This window comes from Musca autumnalis, unplaced genomic scaffold (genome assembly GCF_047663935.1).
Source record: "Musca autumnalis isolate F117 unplaced genomic scaffold, ASM4766393v1 scaffold_3, whole genome shotgun sequence".
In the NCBI taxonomy this organism is placed as follows: Eukaryota; Metazoa; Arthropoda; class Insecta; order Diptera; family Muscidae; genus Musca; species Musca autumnalis.
In genome coordinates this window covers 77,329,866-77,342,482 of record NW_027411866.1, presented here as the reverse complement: position 1 = coordinate 77,342,482, position 12,617 = coordinate 77,329,866, and the positions used below count along the sequence as shown (strand labels likewise).

The 12,617-nt window shown below is 35.0% G+C and overlaps 1 protein-coding gene across 3 annotated transcripts; it reads left to right on the top strand.

The window, feature by feature from the left end:
• Positions 1 to 5,426: 5,426 nt before the first annotated feature.
• Positions 5,427 to 12,134, top strand: LOC141396418 (uncharacterized). Of its 3 annotated transcripts, none has more exons than XM_073971867.1 (2): positions 5,427 to 9,199; positions 9,271 to 9,444. In XM_073971867.1, exons 1-2 carry the CDS (start codon positions 5,839 to 5,841, stop codon positions 9,294 to 9,296), a joined length of 3,387 nt encoding a protein of 1,128 aa, XP_073827968.1. In that variant the 5' UTR covers positions 5,427 to 5,838; the 3' UTR covers positions 9,297 to 9,444. The 3 variants fall into 3 exon arrangements, 2 of the variants coding, with proteins under 2 accessions (XP_073827968.1, XP_073827967.1); XR_012411159.1 differs by adding an exon at positions 12,031 to 12,134 and having other exon boundaries at positions 5,459 to 11,917; XM_073971866.1 differs by having other exon boundaries at positions 5,459 to 7,045; positions 7,118 to 12,134.
• The last annotated feature ends 483 nt before the right edge of the window (positions 12,135 to 12,617 follow it).

Sequence of the window (12,617 nt, the reverse complement as noted above, 5' to 3'; positions counted from 1 at the left end):
ATTTGGATTTGGGTGCACGGATTGAGCTGGAATCCTGAAATTTGTAATGAGGGTCACTGATGGAGAGTAGCAAAGAAAGGTTTTTAGAAATTCGAACCATAAGTGCACGAAAAGTACTAAATGGTAGTAAATTTAGTACAATTCAGATTTGGATGAACGGATAGAGCTGGAATACAGGCATTTGGAATGAGGGTCACTGATGAAGAGTAATAATGAAAGGTTTTTGGAAATTCGAACTGTAAGGGTACGAAAAGTACTAAATGGTACTAAATTTAGTACAATTTTGATTTGGGTGAACGGATTGAGATGGAATACATACATTTGGAATGAGGGTCACTGATGAAGAGTAACAATGAAAGGTTTTTGTAAATTCGAACTATAAGGGTACGAAAAGTACTAAATGGTACTAAATTTAGTACAATTTGGATCTTGGTGAACGGATAGAGCTGGAATACAGGCATTTGGAATGAGGGTCACTGATGAAGAGTAACAATGAAATGTTTTTGGAAATTCGAATTGTAAGGGTACGAAAAGTATTAAATGGTACTAAATTTAGAACAATTTTGATTTGAGTGAACGTATGGAGAGGGAATGCAGACATTTGGAATGAGGGTCACTGATGAAGAGTAACAATGAAAGGTTTTTGTAAATTCGAACTATAAGGGTACGAAAAGTACTAAATGGTACTAAATTTAGTACAATTTGGATTTGGGTGAACGGATTGAGCTGGAATACAGACATTTGGAATGAGGGTCACTGATGAAGAGTAACAATGAAAGGTTTTTGTAAATACGAAAAGTACTAAATGGTACTAAATTTAGTACAATTTGGATTTGGGTGAACGAATAGAGCTGGAATCCTGAAATTTGGAATGAAGGTCACTGATGGAGAGTAAAAAAGAAAGGTTTTTGGAAATTCGAATTAAAAGTATACGAAAAATACTAAATCGAAATAGAACTACATTGGACATCATGTACGAAAAGTGCTAAATGGTACAAAATTTGGTACCTTTTGGTATTTGCTATATGGTATAGAATTTTGTACAATTTGTGATTTTGTAAAGGGTAGAACTGGAATTTTGAAATTCGGTATTAGATTAGCAATTTGTGTTTAGAGTGGAGATAGGGAGGAGGTTTTGAAAATTCGTACTTATTTATACAAAAACTACTAAATAGTCCCCAAATGGGTTTCAAGGGAACTGGTAAAACTGGAAAAGTGAATTGGGGTTAGGATATATGTTGAATATAAGGAAGTAATTTTTAAAACGTTTACCTATGTGTACGAAAAGTTGGGTAACATGTTGGTACCAAAACCACTTTAAATAGTTAAGGTACTAAATTTGGTGTTGGGTGTAGGGACAGAATTGGGATTATATAATTTGGAAATACGCTATTTGTAAAAAAAATACGAAATGGAAAAATATTTGTTATGAAGATCGCTCTAAAATTTGAGACAAAGTTCTGAGTTTGAAAAATTGTACTGAATATTGTTCCATTGTTTTAATGTTAACGCCTAGGAAGTTTATAAATAATGTACTGAAATTAAGTAGTCAAACGTGAAGTTTCTTTTCAAAAAATGTTTTTTGTTCTGACCGCTTTGGTATGTAAATTTAAAAACGTGGTCCAATGCGACATTTTTGTTAACTAGAAGGTATTTACCCCCTGATATTAAAAAATCCTAAATTGAAATGCCTTCAAAAAATTTTCCGTTATATACGGTTGACATACCCGTGCACAATAAGTACAATTTCTTTTAAAGAAGTTTTCTAACCTTTCATGCCACAAATTCCGAATTTCGGTTGGAAAATGTGCAAAAAGATTTTCAAAACATCTCTTCTAAGAAACGTGGATTGAAGTGGAGAGTTGTTAAATTAAACTTTTATATCCTCTGAGTATTCAAGGTCCAAATTTAAAGAAAATTGGACAATATACATTTGTTCTTCTTTTAAAATACACTTAGCCGAGAGGTGCCGTTATATGGGGATAATCGAAAACGTGGATTTTATGGCCATTTTGAATGCCGAAAATTTAACGGACCTATTCGGGTTCTGGGCGAAACCGCTAAAGCTAGAACCTTGAATTGTGAATGTGCGTGATTGTTGTTGTGAAGGGGTGAGATAAAGTTAAGTGTTTGGAAATTCGTACTGGAAGGGAATGCTGTGTTAGTGAAGGGGTAAAACCAGGAGTCAAATCAGAAATTTGCAATATTATACGTAGTTTTGGAAATTCGCAATAAAAAATATGGTAGCTGTGTAGGGATGCGATACGGCAGATTTTTTTTAATTCTGAATACAATCGAAAAAATATTGGTAATAAAAATAGGTCTTAGTACAACAGAATCTCCAGTATTCACCATTCCCGTATTAAATATTGTTTATATATATTTCGTTTCCTTTCCGCATACGAAGTAGCGGGCATTTGCTAGTCTAGGTATATATAAACGAACAAAAATTAGTTACAAAAACAGGGGGTTAAAGGAATGAAAATGTGCAAAGCAAATTGAAATAAAACAATGAAAAACATTAAGTTTGGACGGGCCGAACTTTTGGTAGCCTCCGCACAGAGGGGAAACATAGGCCTAAAGTTGCTCAAAACTCAAAATATGAAAATCGTTTTTTTATGAAAAAATGTTGATAAACGGTAACCAGACTCTTTCCTACATTTGCTATAACCATCTTCGACTTTGTAAGATTAACCAATCCAATGCAGCAGTCGATTGAACTCAGCCATACTGAAAACCAAAAGTAAATTTTCGAAAACTAAGAAAATAGGTGAACATTAAAATGACATTATTTTCGCGAAAATTTATATTTTTCAAGATTTATTGTTTTTGTACAGTCTCCGAACAAGATTAGCATTTAAAATTTTCAGATTGATTTTAAATCTTTGCCATACTGACAACCAAAAGTAAATTTTCGAAAACTAGGAAGATAGGTGAACATTAAAATGACATTATTTTCAATAATGTGAATTGAGAAAAATTTAATTTAAGTAAGTTTCAAAAAATAAAATTTGGAATGAAATATATGTATATGGGACTATATATACATCTGCACCGATTTGTTTGAAAATTGGCTCAATGTTTTTTTAGGCTAGTTCAGGTTGCATGTGTCAAATTTCAGTGATTTTGGTGCATTTTTATCTCATATCAGATGCGAATATATGTGGAAGCTGCATCCAAATCTGGACCGATTTTCATTATTTTCTATAGGATTAATCCTTGTACAGAAGATATGCTTTGTGCAAAATTTTATGTCAATCGGACTATAAATGAGCTTTCTAGGGCTTTTGATCAACTTTTAACACAAATTTCCCCTCTGTGCTCCGCCATGAAATATTCTGAACTAATACGGAATAGTTTTTTCTTTTTGTTCCAAAAGTTCCAACGTTTTTTAGGTGGAAATGTTTTTGACCTAGGAAAACCTCAAATACCTAAAAGTTCACTTAGCTAACTATAACTACCTGAAATCGGGCGGTACCGTTGTATGGGGGCATGAACACTACTTGGGCCTATATACAATTTTTGATTGAAAGTTTTTAACTACTGGAAACTATAAATACTTAATGACATTCAACTTTACCCGAAAATGTGGATAAAAACTAAAAGAAAAAATGAATTAGGTTGTGCCGTTGTATGGCGCCATAGCCAAATCCATCCAAATACCTTAAATCAGCCGGTACTTATTTCAAAACTATGACCTATGTCCGAAACTGTTGGCAGCAACGTTTGTTGATCACTACGAAACCTAAATGCTAGATTACAGTAAATTTAAACCGAAAATGAACACATGGAGGATATGCCTAAATATGTCAACAACTTTTAATACAGAAGTTTGTTGAAGGTTAAATTATAGATACTTCGGTCTGAAAATGTGGCTAAAACATAAAAATACCCGAAAAACCTTATATGGGGACTGTATGTCCATAATTTTTGAGGTGAAGCATTTGGAATCTTATATGCCAAATCATAGCTAATTCGGTCTGAACATGTATCCATGGATCGATATAGTCCACCTTTGTACTTGACCTGCCTGCAAACAAAAGACGCATCTTTCCAAAATGTCAGTCTTCCCTCTCAATTTTTGTGGATGCTAGAGTGATTTCCACAGACGGACGGGCATGCATTGATCGACTAAGAATTTTATCCTGATCAAGAATATATATACTTTATAGGGTTGCGAATGATTATGTCAATGCGTTACAAACGGAAAAACAAACATAATATACCCTCCATACTATGCATGGTACAACATGATGGTAGAGTAGAGGGTACATTTTCTTAAAAAATGTCGTTTTTAAATTTAGCATTATTTTTTGGCATTTTAATATTTATTTTAGCATTTTTTAGCATAATTTTAAAGCTAATTTAGCTGCAAATCTTTTTTAGATCTGGTCACACTGCTGGTAGCCTGTAGTAGAAGAGAAAGCCATTTTTGCTCTCTCTCCCCTCTCACTCTCTTAAAAATTGCTTCCAGTTTTGCCACTTTTCGGGGTTAAGGAACGCTTTGCAGGTTAAAAATGGTAACAAATGGTTAAAATGGTAACCTCAGGAAATGCCGGGCATACACTATGGGCATGCAGGACAGCAACCGACGAACCCTTGTGTAAGTGTGTGATTGAATAGTGTGTGGCATTCCTTCAATCCATATTGCAAAAATGATGAATTTTCCTCCAGAACTCGATTTTAAGTTGAAGTTTTCCAAATTTCTAATTTCCTCACAAATAATATTTATTGTTTTCAAAAATTATTTGTTCGTTACTTGGAAAATAAATAAAATTCATCGGATTGAAATTGGTTCATTTACAAAATCAACACTATTTTGATTTCAATCCTGCCATAACTACTCCCAAATACATTGACAAAAACTTCAAAATTTACTAATTGTTATGAACTTAAAAGACTTTTTCCGTTAATTTGAAATTTAAATTTATTAACGTTCGTTTTTATGATTTTTATAAAATTTATGTTTTTTTGTATAACGTACAATTTGTTTTGTATGATCAATTTTATTAATATCGATTTTTTTTTTAATAGTGTAAACGCTCTATAATATGTTTGTTATCGTTTTTATAAGATGTGTTCAGTAATATCTTTGTAATAGATTAACGATAAATAATAGATAAATGATTTGGTATTTCTCACAATGGCTCCTTTAATTCATTCCAGGAGAAACCGCCAAGAGAGAAAGAATTAAGTAAGATCAACCTTTGTACCTTATTTGATTACGCAATCATTTCATTTAATTTACTTTGTAATTTCATTTAATTTATTTAATTTACATTGTCATTTCAATTTCATTTATTTTAGATAATAAAACATCATCAAATATTATCAACCCGACAACAATTACAAACAGTAGTGGGATTCTGTAACTCAATTTTGCTGTTACCGACAAAAATCGGTAAAATTAAATCGCAAAATTATGACTAAAAACATAAAGAAAAGTTGGCATCGCTGTTTGTGTCGGTAGAGGCTAGCGACTACTTATTATTCATCGTAAACTTACCGAAAAATTTTGGTAATTATCGAAATTATAAGCATTTTAATTTTACCGACAATTATCGATAACAGCAAAAATGAGTTACAGAATCCCACTACAGATGTACAAACCAACGTACAATCGCATAAATAAACAGACTTTGTAAAAGAACGAAAGGCCAAAGGGTTTGGTTTCATTTCAATCGAGGGCAAAGTTTGTGTTTTATTATAATTCTTCTGCCAAAAACAATAAGTTGGCCATTTGCCATAGTGGAAACTTATTCGAAAACGTTACAGCCGTAACATTATTTTTATTATTTAATTAATATTTGTATTAATTAATTCTCCTGGAACAAGTGTATGCTACGTCGTAGCCAACGACTGCAAAAGAAGATGTCTCAAGGTAATGAGAATACAAAAAAGCCGCTGCCTGCGGAAGTCACTGCGTCAGCATCATCGTCTGAGAGTGAACTCGAAAAAACAATAGTGGAGCAACAACAAAATACCGCAGGCGAAAACATAGAAAGCCTGGAAGAAGAAATTCGTGCTTTAAAATCATCATTGCAGATGTACATAAATGCCGCCAATACAACGACAAGTGTTGCTGTATCTCAACCGCCAACTTTTCATCACAATGTAGTAGCTGCGCCGTCTACTACAATGTATTATAGTGTTGCGTCGATGCCCAGCAGAACTATGGATGTGCCGTATACGCCGACGACACAAAAGTTAAGTATCGACCATCAGCATATGTTTAGTCAAAACATAAACTCTGCTCAATACATAACCCCTCTTTTTCCACAGCCGCTTGTACAACAACAAACATACTGTCCACCATCGTATGCACCAACACAACAACAATTGCATTACGTGCCGTTTTTCACACCACAGAGTGCTTCATATAATTTGCCGCCGTCACTTTTATCAGAAGCGCCAATGGTATCTTACCCGTCATACGCCACGCATTTGTTTAGTGGTGTACCTAATGCAACGTCAAACGATCAACCATCACAGAGATTGACAGTATCGCCGTCAACAATAATAAAAACATCAACACAGCCGAATGTGGTGCTGCAATCACAACAAAATAATTTTAGTGATAAAGCAAATAATTGTGTGCCGCTGTTACAACAATCACAGCAACAGAATACAACGATTCCGTCAACATACTCAGAGCCACAAACGTCGACTTTCGCTGCAACTCAAAGTGCCGGTAATGTCAACAATTGTTTATTGCAAGTGCCGCAACAAATTATGCAGACAAGTATGCAAAATTCAATACGCAAATTACACGACCTACCGGAATTTAATGGACAACCTGAACAGTGGCCCATGTTTGCCGTTTCATATAAAGAAACAACACGTATGTATAATTATACAAAACTGGAAAATTTAACGCGGTTGCAAAAAGCCCTAAAAGGAGAAGCTAAGGCAAAAGTGGAGGCTTATTTAATTCACCCTGAATGTGTAGATCAGGTGATGTCAACGTTGGAATTTCATTTTGGACGCCCGCAGATAATGATTCGATCCCAAATAGCGAAGGTACGATCATTTCCCACAATTTCTGGTAAGAAAATGTCGGAAATAATAAATTACAGTACAATGGTGTCGAATCTTACCGTTTTTTTGGAAAATGCAGGGGCAACGCCGCATTTGTGTAATTTAACTTTGCTTGAAGAATTGGTCAACAAGCTGCCTCTATCTAAACGTGAAGAATGGGCAAGATTTTCTTTGAATAATTTGGGGCAATACCCAACAATACGCCAGTTTAGTACATGGCTGCAAGAGGTTGCCACATACGTTTCTTTTGCCACGGAAGCTGATTCCACTAAAGCCGATTTTATGCAGAATAAAAATGCAAAAGTGAAGCAGTCTTTTGCCATAACAACGGATGTCAACAGGAAGAATTTGTGCGTAGTTTGTGGAGAAAAACATTTAATATATTACTGCAGCAAATTTAAGAATTTTTCAACAGCTGACAGGTGGAAAGTGGTAAAAGAAAAACGATTGTGTTTTACATGTTTGAAAGCTGATCACATTTCCCAAAAATGTAATAATCGCCAGCAGTGTTCAGTGTGTGGTTGCCAAAAATACCACAACCGTTTACTGCATGAAGCTGGCAAAAACAACAACAATATAATTGGAAATAATAATATGGGTAATAGTGAAAATGCCACATCATCTGTAACAACAATAGTGGATGAATATACAAACAAAAAAACACTATTTAAATACTTACCTGTGAGATTGAGAGGACCTAAAGGCTACATAAACATAATTGCATTTATTAACGATGGTTCAAAAATTTCTTTGCTGGAAGAAAAGGTTGCCAAGCAGATTGGATTGAGTGGACCTTATAGTAATTTGTCACTAGGCTGGATTGGTGGCAAAAAATCAAGTGAAATGTCTATGCGAATTGATGTGGAAATCGCGAGTAAGAATGGAGAGTATTTGCAGATGAGAAATGTTAGAACTACTAACCATTTAAAATTACCAAAACAATCTCTAAATATTGCCGATTTTAAAAAACGTTTTTCTATTTTAGAAAATATTTTTATTGATGATTATTTTGATGTGACCCCTAAGCTGTTAATTGGATTACCCCACATTAGATTGGTTCGACCACAAAACGTAATGGATCTTGATGAAAATTTTTCTGTGCACCAAACACTTTTGGGCAACATTGTATTTGGCTCCAATGAAGAATCAGCTGATAATATGGTTTGTGTGATTGACGTCAGCGACTATAATGATATTCAGAAGCAAGTAGCTGAATATTTTTCAATTGAAGGATTTGGTATGAAACCTGTTTTGCCCGTCGAGTCTGAGGAAGACAAAAGAGCAGAAGCTATCCTTAAAAATACAACTGTGAAAATTGGTAACCAATATGAAACCGGTCTTTTATGGAGGAAAGACGATTATGCATTTAAGGATACGTATTCTGTGGCGCTCAGACGACTTCAAGGCATTGAAACAAAAATGAAAAAAGATGAATCATTAGCTAAATGGTATAATGAGAAAATTGATGAATATGTCTCGAAGGGATACGCCAGAAAATTGAATGCAGATGAAGCCTCTATTGTGAATGAACGCACCTGGTACCTACCACATTTTGTAGTGACGAATGTAAACAAAAATAGTAAGCGCAGATTGGTTTTTGATGCTGCAGCAAACATCGATGGAGAGTCTTTCAACTCGAGACTAATGAAAGGTCCCTGTAAATATCAACCGAAGCCACTTCTTTCTATTTTGTTTAAATTTCGTCAAGGTACAATTGGTATATGTGGAGACATACGTGAAATGTTCCATAGAGTTAAAATTCGAGATCAAGACCAAACAGCACAAAGGTTTTTATGGCGAGGAGGTGACAGTACGAGGGCACCGGATATTTATATTATGAGTGCAATGATTTTTGGATCAGCCTGTTCACCCTGTAGTGCACAATATGTCAAAAACTTGAACGCTGAAAATTATTTTGATTCTGAACCAAGAGCATATAAGGCCATTGTGGACTGTCATTATGTCGATGATTTTGTTGACAGTTTTGACACAATGGCTGAAGCGTTATCTGTCACCAGGAGTGTTATTCGAATACATAAAGAAGCAAATTTTGAACTTCGAGGCTTTATATCTAATTCAGTGGATCTTTTGGAGTCGCTTGTGCCGGATGGAGATGAAAATAAAATGGATTTTAAAAATTTTTGTGTTGGCGAAAGTACTGGTGAGAAGGTTTTAGGACTGTTTTGGTTACCTAAAACTGATTCCTTTTATTTTAATTTAAAATTTTCAAAGCTTTCTTCTGCAGTTCGAGACGGTGAACGAATTCCAACGAAAAGCGAGGTGCTGAGTGTGACCATGTCCATTTTTGATCCATTTGGGTTTATAGCCAACATTGTAATTCGATCAAAACTCATCTTACAAGAATTATGGAGATTTAATATAGATTGGAATGCGCCAATTCCAACTGAAATATATCGCAGATGGTACGAGTGGTTCACTGAGTTGCAGAATGTTAAGTATATTGAAATTCCAAGGTGTTATGCTGCAAATTTCACAAGTCCAGACACAAAAATTGAGCTCCATGTATTCGTCGATGCTAGTGAAGTTGCTTTTTCTGCTGTTTGTTATTGGCGGATCACAGGTGGAGACCAGGTGGAAATTAAATTTGTAGCCGGAAAGGTAAAATGTGCACCATTAAGGCCCCTGTCAATACCCAGGCTTGAACTCCAGTCTGCTGTTTTGGGAGTGCGATTGAAGGAAGCCATAGTAGCCAGTCATGATATAAAGCCCAATAAAATAACATTCTGGTCGGACTCGAAGACTGTTGTCAGATGGATCCAATCTGACTGCAGAATTTATAAACAATTTGTTTCACATCGTGTTGCAGAAATTTTAGAATATTCAAAAGTGGAAGAATGGAGATGGATTCCAGGGTCACAAAATCCAGCCGACGATGCGACGAGACCGTGTCAATTTTCCGGTAAGGTTTCGAGATGGTTAAAGGGACCAGATTTTTTAAAAATGGATCCAGTTAATTGGCCACTTCTTCCAGAGGATATTAAACAATTTGAAAAAGATCCTGAAATACGAACAAAATTCATAGCAACTACTACGGTGAGTGATTGTCTGTTTCCATATGATGAGAAAACCAAATATTACAGCTTGCTGCGCAAAACAGCTTGGTTATACAGAGCAATTAATAATTTTAAAAGGAGTATTTCTTTTGGAGGCGAAACTTCTTTAAATTTGAAGCCGTATTTAATTCCTCAGGAGATTAAAAATGCTGAAATATACTGGTGTAAACGGGCACAAGAAGAAGAATTTAAAAATGAAATCCTAGCTTTAAAAATGGGTCGTCGTATTTCCAAAAAGAGCCCAATATTTGAATTAAATCCGTGTTTAGGCGATGATGGTTTAATAAGAATTTCCGGACGCATTAATAATGCAACCTGCGTTGGACCTTCCACTAGAAAGCCAATAATTATGCCAAAAAATAATTTGATCACAAAATTGATTGTCAAACAGTACCACGAAGATTTTCTTCACCAAAATCAGGAATCCATTTGTGCAGCTATTCGGACCAAATTTTGGATACCTTCGTTAAGACAACTGGTAAGAAGTTCAAAGAAAAATTGTCAAATTTGTAAAAATCGTAGTGCAGTTCCAAGGCCTCCTTTAATGGGTCAACTTCCCGAAGATCGTGTCATACCATTTGTGAGAGCATTCTCGTATACCGGAGTTGATTTTATTGGCCCATATACAGTTTCATTGGGCAGACGTAGTGAAAAGAGATGGGTCGCACTATTCACGTGCCTAACTACGAGAGCAATTCATCTCGAGCTTGCGAAAGATTTATCAACAGATGCTGTCATTCTTTGCCTAAGAAATTTCATAAATAGAAGAGGAGTTCCTGTGCGTATTAGGAGCGACAGAGGTACCAACTTTATTGGAGCAAGTAAGGAAAACTTCGTTTTTGATTCTTGTAAAATTGGCGACGAATGTACACGTCGTGGCATAGAGTGGGTATTTAATAATCCAGCGGACCCCTCAGCTGGCGGAGCATGGGAGAGGATGGTGCGTGCTGTAAAAAACGTTTTGGCTTTCACCCTGAAAGAAAAATCTCCTCAAGTGGAGACGTTAAATAGTTTACTCATCGAAGCAGAAAATTTAGTAAATTCTCGTCCATTGACGCATTTACCAATTGAGAGCGAAGACAGTGAGCCTCTTACCCCAAACCATTTTTTGGTGGGTGGTCCTAATTTTATTCAAACACCAACAGTAAATGAAAACATCTGTCTACGAAAGCAGTGGCACATATTACAACAAATGAAGCAAACGTTTTGGAAACGATGGATACAGGAATATCTTCCAGATCTAGTAAGGCGGACAAAGTGGTTTCATCCTGTACCACCGATTAAAGTTGGAGATGTTGTTGTTGTATGTGATAGTAATGTGGCGCGTGGTGAATGGAAGCGAGGTGTGGTGGTGGAAGTATGTACAGCGGCTGATGGTCAAGTTCGTTCGGCAGTGGTGAAAACATCGGCAGGCAAGTTACGTCGTCCAGCATCAAAGTTAGCAGTCCTGGATGTTAGTGGTGAATCTCCCGATCGATTCACGGGCGGCGGGATGTTATGAACTTAAAAGACTTTTTCCGTTAATTTGAAATTTAAATTTATTAACGTTCGTTTTTATGATTTTTATAAAATTTATGTTTTTTTGTATAACGTACAATTTGTTTTGTATGATCAATTTTATTAATATCGATTTTTTTTTTAATAGTGTAAACGCTCTATAATATGTTTGTTATCGTTTTTATAAGATGTGTTCAGTAATATCTTTGTAATAGATAAACGATAAATAATAGATAAATGATTTGGTATTTCTCACAATGGCTCCTTTAATTCATTCCAGGAGAAACCGCCAAGAGAGAAAGAATTAAGTAAGATCAACCTTTGTACCTTATTTGATTACGCAATCATTTCATTTAATTTACTTTGTAATTTCATTTAATTTATTTAATTTACATTGTCATTTCAATTTCATTTATTTTAGATAATAAAACATCATCAAATATTATCAACCCGACAACAATTACAAACAGATGTACAAACCAACGTACAATCGCATAAATAAACAGACTTTGTAAAAGAACGAAAGGCCAAAGGGTTTGGTTTCATTTCAATCGAGGGCAAAGTTTGTGTTTTATTATAATTCTTCTGCCAAAAACAATAAGTTGGCCATTTGCCATAGTGGAAACTTATTCGAAAACGTTACAGCCGTAACACTAATACTATTACAAATGCTGTCCTGCATGCCCATAGTGTATGCCCCGCATAAGTAAAGGAACACAGCTATTATTAACGAAAATTTTCGGTTGAATTACCGAAAGTGCTATTCTGTAACTCAATAGCTTTGTTCCTTTACTTTTTTATTTGTAAGGGTGGTAAAAGAGAAAAGTGTCAAAACTGCTCTCTCATGAACATTTTTACCAGCAAAGTAAAGGAACGGAAAAATGGTAGATCTGGCAGCAATGTCAAAAAGAAACATAAATAACATAACTTTTATTTTCAGGAATTCATTTATTTAATAATAGTTATGCCTTAAATATAAGAATACAAAATTGATATTAGAAAAATACT

Bases quoted from the DNA above. Each gene is read 5' to 3' on its own strand.
- LOC141396418 (XM_073971866.1), top strand. From the start codon at position 5,839: ATGCTACGTCGTAGCCAACGACTGCAAAAGAAGATGTCTCAAGGTAAT. The intron at 7,046-7,117 runs GTAAGAAAATGT...TGGAAAATGCAG, and splicing joins ATCATTTCCCACAATTTCTG to GGGCAACGCCGCATTTGTGT.